We start from the raw sequence: 19,850 nt of genomic DNA, 5'->3' as shown, positions 1-19,850 counted from the left end.
CTCCTTGGATATTTATTTCTTAAACAGACTTTCAACTGACTTTTCTGTTTAGGGCCCCACCTCTGGTCCTAACTCTTCCAGTTCCTGAAATTTTAGGGGTTATGCAGGATAAACTGTATTGCTGCTTGGCTTTCCATAATTCAAGTTTTGTTTCTTTCTTTTTTTTGGCTTCTGTCTTTTTAGGGCCTCATCCGTGGTATACGGAGGTTCCCAGGCTAGGGGTTGAACCAGAGCCATAGCTGCTGGCCTACACCATAGCCACAGCTATGCCAGATCCTTAACCCACTGAGCAAGGCCAGGGATGAAATTCTCCTCCTCATGGATACTAGTTGGGTTTGTTAACCACTGAGCTATGATGGGAACTCCTCAAGTTTTGTTTCTTAATGTTTTTTCCAAATTAACAGTGGGTTTTTGCTTTCTAGTTTTCAAATTTTTGTTGCTATAATAGTCTCTTTTCTTACAGTTTAAATTTGAAAATAATAATGACCCCCCCCAAAAAAGACCCTTTACAATAGGGGGGTTTCAGTGAGGGAGTGGAAGTTAAATATTTGTGTTCCATCTGCCATCTTTATTGGGAACTGAGTGCTTTATTTGAAACAGCCCAGTGTTTTTCCTTAAGTTCATTTCATACATTTTCAGTGTATCTGTCCACTAGACCGTAAGTCTTTTCTAGATGGAGATCAAGGTCTTCAGTGTTTGGTTGAACTCCTGAAGGTCTTGCTCTCTCCGAGCTGGCTCCTAGAGCTATGCGAAACTGGACTTACCTTTGGCCCAGGATGGGATGATTTCAGGGAAGAGCCATGAGTTTAGAGTTGAAGCACAGATGGCTGCAGAGGAGATCCTGGCATCTGGCAAAAGTTCTGCTTTCTTAGGCGCCTTTGGCAGCAGCACTTACGGATTCCTAGCGAATGTATTAGAGTCCACACTACCGTGGCCATAAGTAAGGGTAGTTTGATAAAGATTAAACAATGAGTATGGCATGGGGAGTGACCAGTTCTGAGACTCCTTTGTGCTGTATTGATGCATACCAGCTAACTATCCACTCCAGCTTGTCCTTGGGTTCCAGGGTGCCCCTGGCTTTCCCCGGCCCCCGCCTTTATTATCTTGCCCAAATTGTCAGAATAGAGCTTTAGCAAAATGGGTTGAGGCTCCTCTCTGCATCTCTCAGGCTTCATCCTCAAAGGTTATACTCCTTAAGTGCCCCTGTGCCCAGTGGCAAATACTAAGTGGAAACAGAAGATGTGGTCCTCAGCTTGGAGGAGGAGCGCGAGCCAGCAGAGAGAAGGGCGGGATGCAGGAGGCAGAGGCAGTGTGGGGTAGAAGGAGCAACATCAGAGGACATTTCTGTCTCGGCTGACTCATCCCAGACCACCAGAGTCCTGAGCCTTTCCCTTGTCAGCTCAGCCAAGCAGACTGCTCTGCAAGACTGCTTTGCCTTGTCTGCCTTCCCCTGACCTCTTCTAGCTTCCTGCACCCTCCATCCAGCTTCTAGGGGAAGGCTGAGGGAAGAGCCAAGAGGGAGCAGCTGTAGGTCAAGAGGGCCTACTTCCGAATGGCCAGATAGTGCAGACTCTGAAAGAAGGTGTGAGCTGGAGGTGTTGGAACAATGAGGAACAGCTAAGCAGGTGAAAATGGATGCTTTCCTGTCCTTTCCATTCATGCCACTTACTTTTTTGAGTAAAAAATCAGAACGTTTTTGGTAAAGGAAGAAAGTACATTGAACTAGAGAGAGTTGGGAAGCTACTATGTGTCTATTTTAAATGATTCTATGATAAAGGGTCTTTGGTTAGGCTGCTTTGGAAGCTTTATCATGGTTTCAGACTTTCTGCCATCTTGGCCTCTCCAGGCGAGGAACCCAGAGCTGATTTATAAGTAAGCATTCCAAATCATGGGGTATTTGGAACTGTAGGTTTGAAGGTTAACTCTTCCTGTGTACCTCCTTATTTTTCCACATCTTGTTAAAGAGTCCTAACGAGAGAAACATTTGAAGTTTCTTCATATACCAAAAATGACTTATAATTTTCTTTATATCCATCAAGGTAATGGTTTTTAGTACAGCAAAGTGAGACCGTGCTGGTCATCACATTCCAGAGAAAGGGAACAGAACTCTAGAGCTGAAAAGTCGTTTGGATGAACTGAGAGCATGAGCGAGTGTTATCACAGGGTAGCCTTCCTCTCTGAAGGCCGCCACCTAGGTAGGACCAGTAAGGATCTGAACACAGTCATAGCAAGGCAGCTCTCAGATCTGCCCATGTGGCCACTAACTCTGTTTACGTTACTCCTTAGCTGACATTATCACTGTCTTTGTTCAGTCTTAGTCTATTAAATTCCAAATTCAAACTCATCTACTGAGAGAGCAGTTCAGGTCTGTATATAATTATTGCGCACCTTCTGAATGTCAGGCACTGTGTCAGACCTTGGGATGACAAGGGCAGTCTCGTGCGAGGAAGCAGATACATGGAAAGCTTTAAACAGTGTGGTTCTGAGGAATGAATTGAGGAAAACAATTTGGTGACTTTGTTAAATCTGGAAACTAAGAGACAGGAGAAGTATCTAAGGTCACGTTCAGGTATCGCCAACCATTTTCTCCTTCTTGAACTCTCCCTTCCTGAGGCTCCACATAGTGTCCTTTCAGTTTCTATTTCAATAGGTGCACTTCAAAGACTCAGTCCTTAAGTGCTGTCCCTATAGTGTTCTCTTCGGCTGTCTGCTCTATTCTCTATCTTCTTTGCACAGGGCCAGGATTTCCTAAGCTCTGTCTCCAGCTCAGTCCTCTCAGCACACTCGGATTTCCCAGCATCCACCTCATTGCTCCAGCTGCCACAGGCACTGCAGACTCAGTATGCCAAAACTTCTAGTTCCCAAGACTGTGTGCCTTCCTGCTGCCCTTCCCCACGCTGCCTGGGACACCCTCTATAGAAGGAAATAGAAATGGACAGAAGTCTCATGCAGCACTCGCCAACAGAAATGTCAACTAAATATGACATTAAAATTGCATATGTAATTTTAGACTTTTCTACTAGCCACATTAAAAAAGCAAAAAGAAAGAGATGAGATTAATTTTAATAGTACATAACCCAGTACACTCAGCATATTATCACTTCAACATGTAATCAATATAAAAATTGAGATTTTTTTTTTTTTAAATGCTGAACCTTTGAAATTCAGTGTGTGTTTTGGTGACAAATCTGAATTTGGACCAGTCATAGTTCAAGTGGTCAACAGCCACATGTGGCTAGTGGCTCCTGTATTAGCAAGTGCAAATCTGGAGTGAAAAAGGTGGTATTTGAGACTAGCAAAAACATTGTAAGAAATACTACAGGATACATGGAAGTATGGTAGAATACATACATTGTAAGCATCACTATTTTTTTTGGATTCATGTTTCATATTCTTTATGGTTTTCCCCTAACATTTAGAGAAACGTTTGAAATTCTAGTGTTTCTCAGCAGTGTTAAGACTCATTCCTCCAGTCGCGGGAAGGGATTTTTAAGAGAGTAGCTCACCTCCCTGCCCCCACCCCCCCACCCCCCCAATCCCAGTGGAAAGCTGAAATTCTCAACACAGAGCTCCTCCCTACCTGGATAGTCCCTTCCAAACCTTATTGTGAAATCCCTGGGCTTTGTTTTAGAAGGAAATTGCTTTCCTTCACACTGACTTTTCAAAATGTTCAAACCTTAGCTGCCAGAAACAAAATGATTTACAATGATTATTACGCCAAAGCCACCGTATATCTCGGATTTTTCCCGGATGACGTTTTTAATATTCTTTTAGTTCATGCACCTTGAATTTTGTTCAGAATGAGATCTCTCGCTCACACTCTTGAGTGTGAAATACTGGAAAGTACTGTGGTGATCAACCAACTGGCGCTCACCAGTTCCTGGAACTTAGAACTTAATTCTGGATTCTCCTCTGTAGTTTCAGGAGACTGCTCCTTTCCCTGGGGAGCTGAAATCGTTCCCGGGGAGGCCGTGTGTTTTCATGTGGCAACAGAGCATGAACCTGGGCAATAGCTCTTCCTTCTCAGAAGGCCTCGTTTATACTACTGTTCATAAATCAGCAAAAAATGAGTTTTAAGGGGTACTTTTTTTTCTGAAGAAGAAGAGATTTCTAAAGTTACGTAGTAGCAACAAAGCCTTCTAAGAATATTTTTTGGCAGGCTGATAAAGGATTAAAGAGAAGAAAAGATACAGGCCCTGGGAGAGTGGTGTTAGCCATCGGGACACCATCCAGATATTGGTGCCCACAAACTGGGGGAGGAAACCGCCTTTACTGTTACTATTCAAAATGCTCTTCATGTTCTTGTATCGGCAACTAAAATGATTTCCCTTTCAAGGTCTAGGCCAGTGGTCCGTGGGGGTGGGGTAGGGCTTCTGCCACAGGCCTTCCTTCCTTGAGGGGGGACCCGGGGAAGGGGCCCGGGGAAGTGCCCCGTGGCTCGCCCGGTGGGCCCTCGCCCCTCAGGGCCAAGGGCTCTGGGAGGCAAGAGGAGCGGGAACACGGGGTCGCGTGGCCCAGGTTTTCCCGGCTGTCAGTCTCCCAGCGTCCCCAGCTTTCCAGGTAGGGGCGCCCCCTCCCACGCAGCGCGGTTCGGGCGGGTGGGAAGGAGGGGCTGGGCTGCGAGTGCCCGCCCCTCCATCTATCACATGGCCGGAGAGCCACAAAAACAACAGCTTTGGCCAAGACGGTGACTCCAGGAAGGGGAACGCAGGGCTCTCGCGGCGGGCCCCCACCCCATGGAGGAGAGTTTTCTTGAATCCTTCGGGAGGCTAAGCCTCCGGCAGCAGCAGCCGCAGCCTCGGCCGCCCGCCCCGCCGCCCCGCGTGGGACACCTCCGCGTCGCCACAGCTTTCGGAAACACCTCTACCTCCTGCGAGGCCTCCCGGGCTCGGGAAAAACTACACTGGCCAGGTAATGACGGCGCCCGGGCGCCGCGCGCGGACCCGGCCGAGCGAGCCCCCGCCGGGCCCCGGCCTGCGCCTGCAGCGGGGGAAGCCCGGCCGCCCGGTGCCGGCCGGGCACTGGGCCCAAGACGCGGCGGCCCGTCCCGTTGGTTTCCATGCTGCGCCCTCGCGGGAGGACGGCTGTCAGCACAGCGCCTGGCGCGAGCCCCAGATGGCAGCGGCCCCTGTGCCAGCCGGGCGCGCGGGGGGGGCTTCGCCCCCAGCCTCCCAGCCCGGGGTCGGGGGCCCGCGGTCGGGGGCCCGCGGGGAGTCTTCAGGAAAGCCGGATGGCGACTGCAGAGGAAGCCGCCGGGCTGCTCGCTGGCGCGCAGGCAGCCGCCACGGTGCGTCAACAGGCGTTTTAAATCGGAGCGGAGAAGCTGGGGGTCCGGGGTCGGGGCCAGGGCGCGTGGCCGCGTGGACGATCTGGCGGATTGAGGCATCGCTGCGTGTGCTTTGGCGGCTGCGAAGGTGCACAGGTGCCCGGGGGAGGGGGCCGTGCGGCGGCCGTCATTGACACAGCCTCGCAACCGGCGCCCAAATTCGTTTACTCGTGAATTGCGTCAGCTGCCCCCTATGGGGTCAGCGCGATTACGCGGGCTTGTTGCTAGGGCCACCTTGCCAGGCCCGCTCTTCCCGCGCAACTCCCACCACTCTCTGCCCTGCACTCTATGTTCCTGCAGCGTTAAACTGTTTCTCTCCTTCCCTTTGCTGACGCTGGTCCGCCTGCCTGGCTTGCCTTTCGCCGCCCTTTCCCAGACCAATTGCACCAACCTTTTAAGGCTCAGGTGTGTTACCTGACTGGCAGCTACCCCGTAGGAAATGCTCGCCCTTTGGGCTCCTCCACTTCCTATTTACACCTCTGTGGCTGCGCTTGGTTTTGCACATGGTTTTGTTTATCCTTCTGTAAGTTTCCTGAAGATACAGGCCATACCTTATCCTGCAAAGCACAGTGTCTGGCAGTAGTATGTGTTCAACAGAAGCAGTCCCTTTCCCTCAAAGAGCTTTCCATCTCACCAGAGATAAGGCTAGCCCAGAACCATGGGACTGGCCATAGAACCGTGGGGCCTAGAAGAAGAATCCAGGTATCACACATTTGGAGGTGGATCTGAATAGTACACAAAGACTGGGGGGAGAGAGTCTGGGTCCTCTGGGGTCAGGGAACTGTGACAGCCCTGGTGATGTGCTTCTAGTTTAATTAGGATTCCTGGCTGATTTGTGGAAGTAGAAGCCTTTAGCAAAACAGTATTGCTACATTTTCACAGATTAAAGGGATGGGTGACTTCCAAAGGCCATTGCTACCATTTTCTAAGACACACACACATTTCAGTAGGTCTTCTCTCTCGGTGGAGAGTGGAGGAGCCTGCTTAGACTAGCAGAACTTTATTTTATGATTCAGTCAGAGTGGGTATATCTGTTACCAACCAAGTATCTTCTGAAATCATATCCTATTCAGTTTCACTTTGGCTTTGCCTATCTATGGCCTGGCACACTATGTCCAATAAGCATGTAAAGATCTTTGGTCAGATTTTATTTGACTCAGAAGGGGAATAGTATGATGAACAAAAGGTACACAGAATTGAACAGCAGAAGCCATGGGTTTTGGACCTCACTTTTCTCATCTCTAAGGCAAGTGGGTTGGTCTGGGTGGTCTTTAAGGTCCCTTCTGGCTCTAACATTCTACACTTTTAGGATTTTAATTCCTGATTGACATTGGGCTAAGCAGAAGACACCGGATGAAAAACCAGCTTATTAAAGAACATCTCTCTAGGGACGACTGGCGTGAGCACTGGCCTGGGAGTCTGAAGATTGTGCCTTTAGATCCTCTTCGTCACAAACTAGTTGGTGACTTTGGGCAATCACCTAGCTTTTCTGGGACTTACTTTCCTTACATGTGAATACTAACAAAGGATTAGGTAAGATGATTCATCGAAGATCTTTCGAGCTTTTCAGTTCTAGTTGTCAGACTTTAAAATGTTTGGTTAGTAATGGCTAGGTAAAGAGTTCTGATCTTCCAGTCAATGCATGGTGTCAGATCCAAGCTCTGCCACTGACTAGCTGTGATCTCAACTCCTCTGCACCTCAGTTTGCTTTCCTGTTGAATGGGGATAGCTCCTGTGCTTCAGAGGGCTCTTGTGAAGATGAAAGGTGTGTGAGAGAACGCGCTGTATCAGTGTTAAGAGGCGTTAGTTACTGCTGAAGATGTGGATCAGCTGAGGTAAACTTCAGGGTGTTCTGGGGAGACGACGCCTGGCTCTGAAGCGAAGGAGGCAGCTGGGAGGTGGCTTTGTGACTTCTCCTGATAGGCTGGGCATAGGCAGTGCTGGAGGCAGAGGACCTTGGCCCTGCTGGGGGCGGGATGTGCATTTCCATGGAACTCTGAGAAGTAGACAAGGATGCAGTCCACAGCTCAGCAGAGGAGCGCGGCCTGCGGTGAGGATGAAAGGTGTAGTGGACGTCACAGGTCATGGCTCTCAAGGATCTGCTTTCTCGACTCCTAGGGTGGTCAGGTAGGGGCGGGAAGGAGAATGGCAAATTGTTAAAAAATATACATGTGTAAAAAAATAGTAAAACTGTAAGTCTGTCTTATGTATTGTTGGGTTCTGGGAAATTCATATTTTCATTCTTCTGTGTATTTTCCACATTTTCTATAACGAACATGTATTTCTTGGATCAGAAAAATAAAAACTTTTTTTCTTTAAAAGTTGGAGGAGGTCCCTTTTTACAAATGTGGGTTCATCTTCTATTTTTGATTTCTATATTTGATTAAAGAAATAAAAATGTTTTTGAAATTAGGATATGTCTGGTCTTCCAAATCAATGTTAGATTTCTGTGGTTTTCACTTGTATGTTTTCATAGTTTGAAGGGACTGGGATGTAGAAAACATCTATTTAAATTCTGGGGTCATATTAAAAAAAATTAGTTGGTGTCTTTCTGGTTTAAAAATTTTAAGTACATCAGAATATAAAAAGTTAGCATGCTCCCTATATGTGTTTTATCACCTCTATTTCATTTCAAAAAGACATTTCAAAAAGAGGTTCTCACCATTGACCTGTAAGTACTACTTCCAGGAATTTATCCCAAGGCAATAACTGGACAAGTACATGAGGATAGAAAAATGCTCATTGAAAGAGTTTTTAAAGATGATAGGGAAAAACTGTGAAACAGCTTAAACATAGAGAAATAAATGATGGGTTTATAAGTCATGAGTCATAAATGAGAACGTAGTTGTACATTTGACATGCAAATGTATACATGAAAATCCACTTTCTGTTCAATGAAAGGACATCTGCATATACTAATAGACAAATGTGTAAAAAGATAGATATTATTCATAGTTATTGACTTTATGACAGTGGGATGGATTATATCCTTTTCCTCTAAATTATTTCTATGAGTGCCTATTAATTGCTAGCTTTTTAAAGGTGAAAATAACTTTTTAAGTTAGTTGAAAAGAGTTTTATTAAATAACTTGACAGGTCCAGGCTGTATGACAAAACATTTATTAAATAACCAAATATGTCATTTTTTAAATTTATTATTTTCAAAAATTTTATTGGACTACAGTTGACTTAAAACGTTGTATTTCACATATACTGCAAAGTTAATCAGTTATGCATATACATATATCTATTCTTTTTTTCCATATAGATTGTTACATAATATTGAGTAGAGTTCCCTGTGCTATGCTGTAGGTCCTTGGCTTTTTTGTTTGTTTGTTTTTTGGCCGCACCTGTGACATGTAGAAGTTCTCAGGCCAGGGATCCAGTCCAGCCCACAGTTGCAGCAATACCGGATCATTAACCCACCGTGCCACAGCAGGAACTCTGTATTTTATAGACAGTAGTGTGTCTGTGTTAATCCCATCTTTCTAATTTATCCCAGATCATGGAGAATGTTAAAAGCTAGAGTACTGAGTTGATAGAAGGAATAGGATTCCCAACCCGGGACCCTTTCACTCTCAGCAGATGATCCAGAACAATTTCTGTTTCCACAGCTGAACTGATAAACTCACTTGGATCTGCATCTATCCTTTCCTCCTACCTCCATGAAAACATTTATGGACCTCTGTTTACCTGTTTGTTGTCTTTTGTGTGTGTGTGTGAAAATGTCCTCCTTTGGGGGCCATTTTAACCATTTTTTTCTTTTTTTCTTTTTAGGGCTGCAGCCTTGGCATATGGAAGTTCCCAGGTTAGGGGTTGAATCAGAGCTGCAGCTACTGACCTACACCAAAGCCAGATCTGGGCCTTGTCTGAGACCTACACCGCAGCTCATGGCAATGCTGGATTTTTAACCCACAGAGTAAGGCCAGGAATCCCACAACCTCATGGATACTAGTTGGGTTGTTACCACCGAGCCATTTTTAAGTGTCTAGTCCAGTGGCATTAATTGCATGATAAGCAACTGTCACCTCTATCTTTAAAAAAAAAATGTTTTTTTTTTTTTTTTTAATCATACCAAACAGAAACTCTATCCATTAGACAGCTCCCCATCTCCCCTCCCTTCAGCCCCTGGTAACCTCTGATATAGTTTCTGTATGTATTCAAATATTCCAGATACGTCATGTAAGTGAAATCATACAGTCTTTATCCTTTTGTGTCTGGCTTATTTCACTTTAATGTTTTCAGGGTTCATCCATGTTGTGGCATGTGTCAGAACCTTATTAATTTGTGTGTTAATCCCATCTTTCTAATTTATCCATGTAAGGGCTACTGAATCCCTTACATGGATATACCACTAAATTGTCTTTTTGAAATGAAATGGCAATAGTAGAGGGTAGTCTTTCTTCCTTCTCTTCTTCACTCCCTCTCTCCCTTTATTTTCTTTCTTCCTTCCTCCCCCTTCCTTTCTTCCTTCCCCCTCCCTCTCTCTTTCTTTCTTTCTTTTTCTCCCTCTCTCTCTCTTTCCCTTCCTTCCTTCCTTTCTTTCCCTTATTTGCAGAATTAAAAATTGTCCACCTTAAGACAGTCCCTGAAATTTTTAAAAAATCTTTACATTTCAATGAAAGCAAAGTCTGGGGACGATGCTCTAGGGCACATGGCATCCTTTGCAATGTGCTAGTTCATTTTGGCACCATCAACAAAGGTCTGTAACAAGGATTTATTAGGCTCAAAGGATGCTCAGTGACAGCTGTCTTTTTCCTCATTTATGTCTCTGGATGATGTGGAAGTTTCCATCAAGAGGAATACCTTTTCATTTCTTGGCCCTAGAGTTTTCCAAGGATGTGAAAGATGCTTTCCTGATGTGATGCAGTGATAGGACAGCAATGGGGACAAAGGTATACTTTACAACCAAGCAGAATGAAATACGGGAAGCAGCGAGAAGAGGGGATCAGTTAGGTTAGCTAAGTATGAGTAATTGGATCTCAGAGCATACTCGTTCCACCGTGCTGTGAGCCAGCAGGCCTGGACCATGGTGTTTTAAATTATGAGGCCAGGGTTCTCAGAAATAAAAGCAAGGTCAATATAGAAAGTTTGCAGCATTCCAAGTTTGTGTATATGAAATTAGAGTATCAGGCAGGTGATGTCTCAGATTCTTAGTCACTTAGGTCTACTTGGAGAAGCTACTAACTTTTTATATTTTTAGTGATTTTCCTCAGGTAGGTCCTGAACCTCCTTTCCCCATCTCTCAGAGTCCTTGCAGTGCCTGTCTCTGGAGGTTGAGATAAATGAGGACTCGACATGCCACGTTATGTTCACAGTGTAAGAAGACACGGTGCAGTGTATGTTGCAGTCACTTCCTAGAAAAGTAGCACAAGAGAATCAGCATCCCCGTGCTCCTGGAGCTGTGGGAATAGTGGAAGAAGGCCCTGCTGAATTTTCAGGGGCAGTGTTATGTCATGGGTGTGGTTATGATTAGAGAAGCAGTAGAAATAGAGGAGGAAATGAAAGAGCAAGAATGTTTTCATAAGAAAATCTCAGGAGATACACAGGAAGTTCCCTGAGACTTCTTCTAGCCCAAGCCCAAGACATTAAGTTCTAAGAAGTCATACATCTTGGTCAAGTCTCATAGGGACAAATTCTCCTTAGTTCTAGTCAGAGCTTTTTCTTCTGCACCAAAAGGAGAATAACTGCGCCAAAGACTGGGGGTGAGCTGGTGAAAGCATAAGGAGGTTGGTGTCCATCTGGTGGGTAATGAAAAACACACGTAAAGGCCCCATTATGAGCACTTAGTTTACCTGAATCTCCACTGTCAGTGTAAGGAAGCCACATGTTATTATTTGTCAATGTTGATAATGTTTCTTCTGATAATTATCAAGGATTAATTTTTCTTTATTAATGTGGAACCATTTAAGGCCATGGGAAGAGATGAGATTTAGATTTTTAAATAAGCATTCATGTTTATCCTGACTATGGTGTGCGAAGGGAGACAGTGTAGTCAACACTGAGCTCCCAGGGGTGTCTAAAGTCTCGTCCTCATCTGCTCACACGACAGGGCGTTTGTAACGTGACCCAGCTGCCTTAGTTCCTTTTTGGCGTTTCAGTGAATTCTTTTCAATGGTAGTGTTCTAGCCCTGTTCAGACTCTAGAGTAACCCAATTAGAGGTTACTTATTATCATTCCAAGTTATCTAAAGATAGCTAGGCTTTGTAAGATTGAGGAAATAGCATGATAGAGAAAAATTAGTCTCATGTCTGATTGTTCCTTCATAAGACTCTCAGTCGCGTTGCAGGCATGGCTTGAGCAGAAGGCTGTCTGTTTTGATCAAGGTAAGACCCTGGGAAAGGGGAGGGAAGTATGGAGACAGAAAAGAAAGCCCGCATTACTGAGTGTCCACTGTGTGCAGGCACTTTATATGTGCTTACTTAGGATTTTTACAATAATCCTGACATGGAGTGTTTGTTTGTTTGGTTTTTGTTTTTTAAGAATGAAATTTTTTTTTTTTTTTTTTTGCTATTTGCTTTTTAGGGCCACACCCACAACACATGGAGGTTCCCAGGTTAGAGGTCTAACCAAAGCTACAGCTGCCAGCCTGTGCCAGAGCCACAGCAACACCAGATCCAAGCCGCATCAGCGACCTAAACCACAGCTCATGGCAACGCCGGATCCTCAACCTGCTGCGTGAGGCCAGGATCAAACCCACAACCTCATGGTGCCTAGTCAGATTTGTTTCTGCCGCACCACGATGGGAACTCCTGAGATGGTTTTTTATTTTGACCTGCAGCTCTCTTAAATTCAGAGATGTGATCACACAGCAAAAGGCAAACTATAAAATCCTCTTTCAGTGGAGGTGCTAATTGTTTTTATGTTTTAGGTGAGAACGTTAAGATCAGAGAATCATGCATTTGATCCTGAGACTCGGAATTTCATTGTGCACAAAGTGGTCTTCTCTTACCAGGGATGTTCATGGATGAACACAGCTTCATCCACTTTCCACAGCTACTACGGAGTCCTGTTGAAGTGAGCTTGTATAACTGGGATATTTCAGTATTCCTTTTAAGGATATGATGAAGAACAGGGTCTGAGGGGCTTTCTCTGCCACTGAGAGTAGCAATTCTCCATCCTTTGCTTGTACTTTGACTTCCCTTCCTTGCATTAGTGCCACCTCATAGATACTTGTTTGTTTGTTATCTATGTATTTTATAAGAAAGTAAGCTTCATGAGTTGTGATGCAAGCACCCTGAGATCAGGAGCTTTATTCAGCCCCTAGAAGAAGGCCTGACACATAGTAGACCTGAGTATTTGATAGATTTGTTTTTTTGTTTTGCTTTGCTTTGCTTTTTTTTTTTTTTTTTTTTTTAGGGCCACACCTGCAGCATGTGGAAGTCCCCCTGGCTAGGGTTAGAATCAGAGCTTTAGCTTCCAGCCTACGCCATGACCACAGCCTCACACAAGGCATGATCCAAGCTATATCTGTGACCTACACCACAGCTCATGGAAATGCTGGATCCTTAACCCACTGAGAGAGGCCACAGGTTGAATCCGCATCCTCATGGATACTAGTCGGGTTCGTTACCACTGAACCCCAATAGATCTGTTAATGCCAGAAGTTTCTGAAGAGTTGGTAGCTCAGAATCAACATGCATCTTGACTAAACAACAAAACCAAAAAGGAGATTATTCACATAAAGAGAAATGTAAAACAGTGAATAAGCTGTGGAGAAGAGACAAGAAGGGGGAAAAAGAGGAATAGAGCCACTTAATCCAAATGCTCCAGAATTCTCTTCTCTTCAGTTCATAGGAAAACCATTTTTATGTTTTACATGCGAAAATGTTTGATGTGTCATCTCCTTCACCTGATAGTTACCCTAAAAAGGAATTTAAAAATAAGCATCAAAGAAAGCTTACCCATTTAAGCAGCAGTCAGAAAAGAGCTCAAAACGACAGTTTTCCTGTATGGCCACTGTTGTGTTGTCTGGGACTGATTGATGCCATTTTGGGAAAACATGGCGAAAAAGAAGTTGATGCTGAAGTGGGTGTGCTTCTGACTCCTCCTCCTCTTCTGAGCATGGCTGAATTGACCACCAGAAAAACATACACATCGGGGAAACCTGTGGCCTTGCTGGGATTCTCTGCAAGGGCTTGTTCACGTGCAAGATACTGAAAGGAATGTCTGCTAGATACTGTGCAGTGGGGCCACACTGGCACCCGAGGGCTAAAGGCGAGAGTGAACAGCGGGACAGCCTGAAAACCTTTCACTAGGAGTCCCCGTAGCTGCTGTGGCTTGGCAGTGTCTGTGGGGCTGGTGTTGGTTGACGTCCATCTCTCCAAGGATAGGGCTCAGCCTTGGCGTAGTTGGCAGCACCAAGAAGGTCCAGCCACACCAGGCCTCAGGGAGACTGCCCCAAGGTATTTATAGCCATGGCTTCCTCCCTGTTCTCCTCGGGTTGTTGGGTCACTGAGCCTCTTTCCTGCCTCGCAGCTTAAAGTCCTCAAGGAGACTTCTAATAACATCCAGGAAAAATCTTCTCTCCCATCCTCTTTAGGGATAAATCTGAGGTTTGGATAAAATCCTCAACCTATAAAGATGAGTAAATGGAAGATCCTCCTCACACAGTTCGGGATTCTACAAAAAGTTGCATAATCAAGGCAACAGAGTCTTACATTCAAGAACCATTCATACATTTACGGAATGTTTATTGATTACCTCTCGTGTACCTGACATTCTTCTAGATGTTTAGAATAGAGTGGTGAAAAAAAGTGATGAAAATCCCTGACTTCCTGGAACATATATTCTATCAGAGAGAAAATTAAAAAAAAAAAAGGAATGGAGAGAGACGTTCCCACGGTGGCTCAGGGGTTAACGAACCTGACTAGCATCCATGAGGACTCGGGTTCCATCCCTGGCCCTGCTCAGTGGGTTAAGGATCCTTCGTTGCCATGAGCTGTGGTGTAGGTTGCAGATGCGGCTCGGATCCCGAGTTGCTGTGGCTGTGGCGTAGGCCAGCTGCTATAGCTTGGATTGGACCCCTAGGCTGGGAACCTCTAAATGCCGTAGGTGTGGCCCTAAAAAAGACAAAAAGACAAAAAAAAAAAAAAAAAAAGGACAGGTGGAAAGAGGGAAATTTTAAATAACATCTGCTCTGCTCTGTTCTTTCAGAAAACACAAAGTTTTCTACAGCTATTAACTTGAGGTATGTACCGTCAGAGGCGTTCTGCATGAGTACAAGGAGGTTGGCACAGTGACGTTCATTGCAAGTTGTTCCTGATAGGAAAGTTTGCAGATAACCTCGACATCACTAGAGAAAAGGGTCAGTGAGGTTTGTTTAGTTTATAATGCCCAGTCACAGTGGTTTAGTGTGTAGCTCTGAGGCCAGGAGCCTGGGTTTTATTCAGCTGAACCACTCTAGTCTTGTGTTTTTACTTTCAGCTTTATTATGTAATTGACACACTGTGTGTAATTTAAGATGTACAGTGTGTTGATTTGATACACCTCCACCCTGCAAGGTGGTTACCGCTATAGTATTAGCCAGTACCACCATTATGGCACATTATTACCAATCCTTTTTGTGGTGAGGACATTTAAGACCTACTCTCTTGGCAGCTTTCACAGACATAACACAGTATTAACTATAGCTATGAGTTTGACTTGTGTAGATTCCACATATAAGTGAGGTCATTACAGGGTTTGTCTTTATTTCATTTATTTCACTTATCCTAATGCCTTGAAGTTTCGACCGTGTTGTTAAAAATGGCAGGATTTCCTTCTTTCTCACGTCTGAATAATATTCCATATTTCCCACATTTACACATCGACAGATGCATAGGTTGTTTTCATATCTCGGCTATTGTGAGTAATGCTTCAGTGAACATGGGAGTACAGATGCCTCTTCAACATCCTGTTTTCATTTTCTCTGGATATATTACCAGAAGTGGGATTACTGGAGCTTCTATAGTTCTGTTTTAAATTTTTTGAGAAACTGCCGTTCTGTTTTCTGCAGTGGCTGCACTGATTTATATTCCCCCCAACTGTGCACAAGGGTTTCTTTTTCTCCACGTCTTCATCAATGCTTTTAATTGCCTGCCCTCTTGAGGACAGCCATTCTAACAGGTGTGAGGGGATAGCTCACTGCGGTTTTGATTTGCAGTTTCCCTGCTGACTAGTCATGTCGAGCATCCTTCATGCACCTGCTTGCCGTTGGTATGTCTTCTTTGCAAAAATGTCTATTCAGATTCTCTGTCCGTTTTTAATTGGGTTGTTTGTTTTTTTGCCAAAGAGTGGTATGGGTTCTTTAGATAGTTTGGATATTAATCCCTTATCAGATACTGATTTGGGTATATTTTCTTCTGTTTGGTAGGTTGCCTTTTCCTTTCATTGATTTTTTTCTTTTGCTGTATAGGAGCTTTTTAGTTTGATGTTGTCTCACTTATTAATTTTTGCTTTGGTTGCCTGTGCTTTTTGGTGTACTATCTAAAAATCATTGCCGAGACCAATAACAGGATTTTCCCTTATGCTTTCTTCTAGGGGTTATATGGTTCAGTTTTTATGTTTAAGTCTTTAATCTATTTCAAGTTAGTTTTGTGAGAGGTATAAAATAGAAGTCCATTTTCATTCTGCCTCAATCACTGCCACACAGTAAATTAAAATTTTAGCTAGATTGGGGAGTAAAATGTAATAGAGCATAGATAAATATTTACATAATCTTGGGCTGGGAAAGACTATTGTAAATGTATTATCAAAGGCAGAAAGTAGAAAATAAAAGCTGGATACATGTGACTAGAAAAATTTCTAATGATTTAGACATTTATGTTAATTATAAATAAAACTAAAAAGAAATTGGTATATTCAATGAGACATTGACATACTCAATACGAAAGCCATAAACCTCCAAGAAGGAGGTTTTGTTAACAATCAAAGGGCGTGAAAATGAAGTTCACAAAATAATATCTCTAAATGACCAGCACACATAAGAAAAAATATTTAAACTTGCTGGTGGTGGAAGAAGTTGGGAACAAACTAAATACCTAGCCACAGAGCATTGGTTAAGTAAATTATGGTACCTCCATATGAATAACTATGTCATGACCATTCCAAATAGTGTCCTAGAATCCTATTTCATGAGGTGGGGAATAACTGCCGTGGAAATAAGTTTGGTGGGAGGTGGAGATGCTCTACATGTTGTTTCTGTTTTTATTTAACAACATCAGATGAGGGGAAGAAAGGAAATTCTGTCTGTCTGCTGGAAAGAAGATCAAAATATTAATCATCATTTTTAGGTGGAGAAATAGAAGAATTTCCTCTATTTCACAGTCTTTTTTTTTTTTTTAAGTGAATGTGTATTACATTGTTAATTAAAAAGGAAAGATAGTATTTTTTAGGTTTGTGTGGGCAGAGACACAGGAGCCAGCTTGAAGGGGTACCTGCTGACCAGATTTGGGACAATTTGAGTATCATAAAGAATAATGATGGTAAGGATTATTAAAAGGGGAAGGGGAAAAAAAGCTCTTCTCTGCTGGACAATGGCACCTAGTAACTATAGAAGAAATTACATGAGCTAATCTGTATTCTGCAGTCCCGATGAGATAACTGGTGTGGCAAGGATCAGCAGTGAATGGACGCATCGTTGAGGGAAAGGCTGTTGGGGAACAGGATGTTACGTGGGGTTTCACATCCTCCACCCTGTATTGCCAGGGAGGCAGCGCACCTTTACAGTGGAGAGATCCAGCCGACCCCACCTTTTAGTCACGTGATCAGACTTAGCATGATGGTACGATGTGCCAGCCGGAGTACACAGGCATCACCTCTGTACTTTCCTTCCAAAAATGTTTAACCTGGATCTAACGAGGAGGAAACGATCAGGCAAACCTAAAAGGTGGGGCATTCTTAAGCCAACTGACTAGACTTCAAAAAGGGAAACCAAAGAGGGCATGAGGACAGTTCTAGATTAAAAGGCACTAAAGAAACATAATAACCAGGTGCAGTATTTGAACCTATAAAAGATAGTATTGGTACCATGAAGGAATTTCAAAAATTTTAAATTAAAAAATCTGTTAATATTAGCTATTATAAATAGTTAAAATATAAAATTACAATATAAAGTAATAAATTTATAATTTATAATATATACTTTATAATATTTATAATTTATAATTGTAATAAAATAACATTGGGGCTATTTTGAAGATATGGTAATGATTATGTAGGAGAATGGTCTTATTCATAGAAGATACTTGACAAAGCATTTAGGCACAAAGTATCATGATGTCTGCTATTTATTTTCAAATGGTTTATCAAAAATACATATGTGGAAGTTCCCCCAGTGGTGAATTGGGTTCTGCAGTGTCTCTGAAGCACCAGAACGCAGGTTCTATCCCCAGCTTGGCACAGTGGGTTAAAGGATCTGGTGCTGTCATAGCTGCAGTGTGGGTCGCAACTGTGGCTCAGATCTGACCCCTCACACGAGAACTCCATGTGCTGCAGGGTGGCAAAAAACAACAACAAAAAAACCCCTAACAACCCATATGTGAGGAGTTCCCTTGTGGCACAGCGGGTTAAGGATCCAGTGTTGTCACTGCAGCAGCTTAGGTCATTGCTGGGAACTTCCACATGTCTCAGGTGTGGCCAAAAAAAAAAAAAAAAGAAAAGAAAGAAAAAATACATATGCGAGAGACATAAAATAAGTAAATGAGGCAAAATGTTAACTGTAGATGAAGGGTAAGTGGTGTTCATTGCATTATTCTTTCAACTCATTTTTTAAAGTTTGAACATTTTCTAAATATAAAAGGTTGTAGGGGAAAATTTAAGGTGGAAATAAAAAGAGGGAAGAGTATGGAATAAATGAGACATTTATTGGATATGGCAACCAAATACAATGTATGGATTTTTGGCTCTTGATTCAAATGAACCAAATGTAGGAATATATTTATGAGACGATCAGAGAAATATGAAAACTGATGAGGTATTTGGTGAAATGAAGTATGAAGCAGATGAACAAAACTGGCCCCGTGATGCTAATTGTTAAAGCTGGACCGTGAGTACATGGAGAACAATTATATTATTCTGTCTACTTTTGCATGTTGGAAATTTTCTCGTATAAAAAGTTAGGACTACAACTCAAAATTACATATTAATGTTGGACTTTGTCAGTGAGTGACTGATAGATATGTATTTCCATGGTTCTCTATTATTGAATAAAAGGATTTCATGGTCATTTTCTTGTGGTGCAGTGGGTTAAGGTTCAGTGGCTTTGGTCACTGCTGTGCGGGAGTTTTGATCCCTGACCCGGGAACTTCCACATGCTGTGGGCACCCCCTCCCCCCAAAAAAAAAGTCCACAAAAGAGTGATAAGTGGTGAAATCAAAATTAGAACCTGAGTTTCTCTCATAGTAATGGTTTCAAGTGAATTTTAGGGGAGCTATGGAGGTGAAGATTATGTGGAAGTAATTGTCTATTTTTTCTCTTTTATTTTCATTCTTTCAATTTCCCTAATGCACGAGGCTCCTGACCACCATAAAGGAAGCTAGAGCTGGGGCATTATCCTCATCACTTCTGAATCTGATGGAATGGTATTTATTGCTTCCACTTAAATTTGAGACTCTCAAGATTGTTTGATCAGTTCTTCATTTAGCAAGGAGAGCTTTTATTGTCTTGCATTTTCAAGAGGTTCCATAGCCGCCAGTGCCAAAAAATTTAACATTCAGGTGAAGATAAAACAAGTTTTGAAGGAAAGATCCTTCAGATCATGAAGAATCTCCTCCTTCCTCCACTGCCTCATATTCCATTAGTATTGTCAAGGTGGGGAGTTCTCTTCATGGCTCATCAGTTAACGAACCTATTATCCATGAGGATGCAGATTCGATTCCTGGCCTCGCTCAATGATCTGGCATTGCTGTGAGCTGTGGTGTAGGTCACAGATGAAGCTTGGATCCTGCGTTGCTGTGGCTGTGGTGTAGGCTGGCAGCTATAGCTCCGCTTCAATCCCTAGCCTGGGAACTTCCATATGCCATGGGTGTGGCCCTAAAAAACAAAACAAAACAAAATAAAACAAACACAAAAAGAATGGTCAAGGTGAAAAACACTCATATCTAACTGCCTATTTCTAGGAGCCCGCATAGGCTCTAGTCACATGTGTCTAGGGAAGAGATGGGCAAGTGGTTTAGCCCCGTGGTGGTCCTGAACAATTTAAGGCAAAATTTTATAACCGGGGAGGGCAATAGTTTCTTTGCTGTGTTTTGTTGTTGCTTTCTAGAAAGGAATAAGATTCAAATAAAATGTGAATTGAACACATGCCTTAAAGGTTTTTTAAAGGAAACAGAGTATTAACTTCGAATAGACAGTATAAACTATAAAGAGGAAAACATGAGTAGATAAGGCTATGTCTATGAAAAGAAAAACTCAACTCTGAAAATGACAAAACACAACCAAACTTGTAAGTGGCAGAGTTAATGGGAAAACAGATGAAACCAAGTTCTAGAAGGATTATCAAATCTGGAACAAAAAGAAAAAAAAAATCTTGGAAGTAATATTC

General features: G+C 43.1%; 1 protein-coding gene across 1 annotated transcript in view; it reads left to right on the top strand.

Moving 5' to 3' along the window:
* The window catches only part of N4BP2L1 (NEDD4 binding protein 2 like 1), a 29,206-nt gene continuing 9,530 nt past the window's right edge, over positions 175–19,850 (top strand). The window contains 2 exon segments of the mRNA XM_021065183.1: positions 175–4,817; positions 4,820–4,911. Of these exon segments, the coding sequence (XP_020920842.1) occupies positions 4,737–4,817; positions 4,820–4,911 (173 nt within the window). The 5' untranslated portion in view covers positions 175–4,736.

Source organism: Sus scrofa, chromosome 11 (assembly GCF_000003025.6).
Source record: "Sus scrofa isolate TJ Tabasco breed Duroc chromosome 11, Sscrofa11.1, whole genome shotgun sequence".
NCBI lineage: Eukaryota > Metazoa > Chordata > Mammalia > Artiodactyla > Suidae > Sus > Sus scrofa.
Note: the sequence above shows the minus strand (reverse complement) of the source record. Positions and strands in the feature narration are given on the sequence as shown.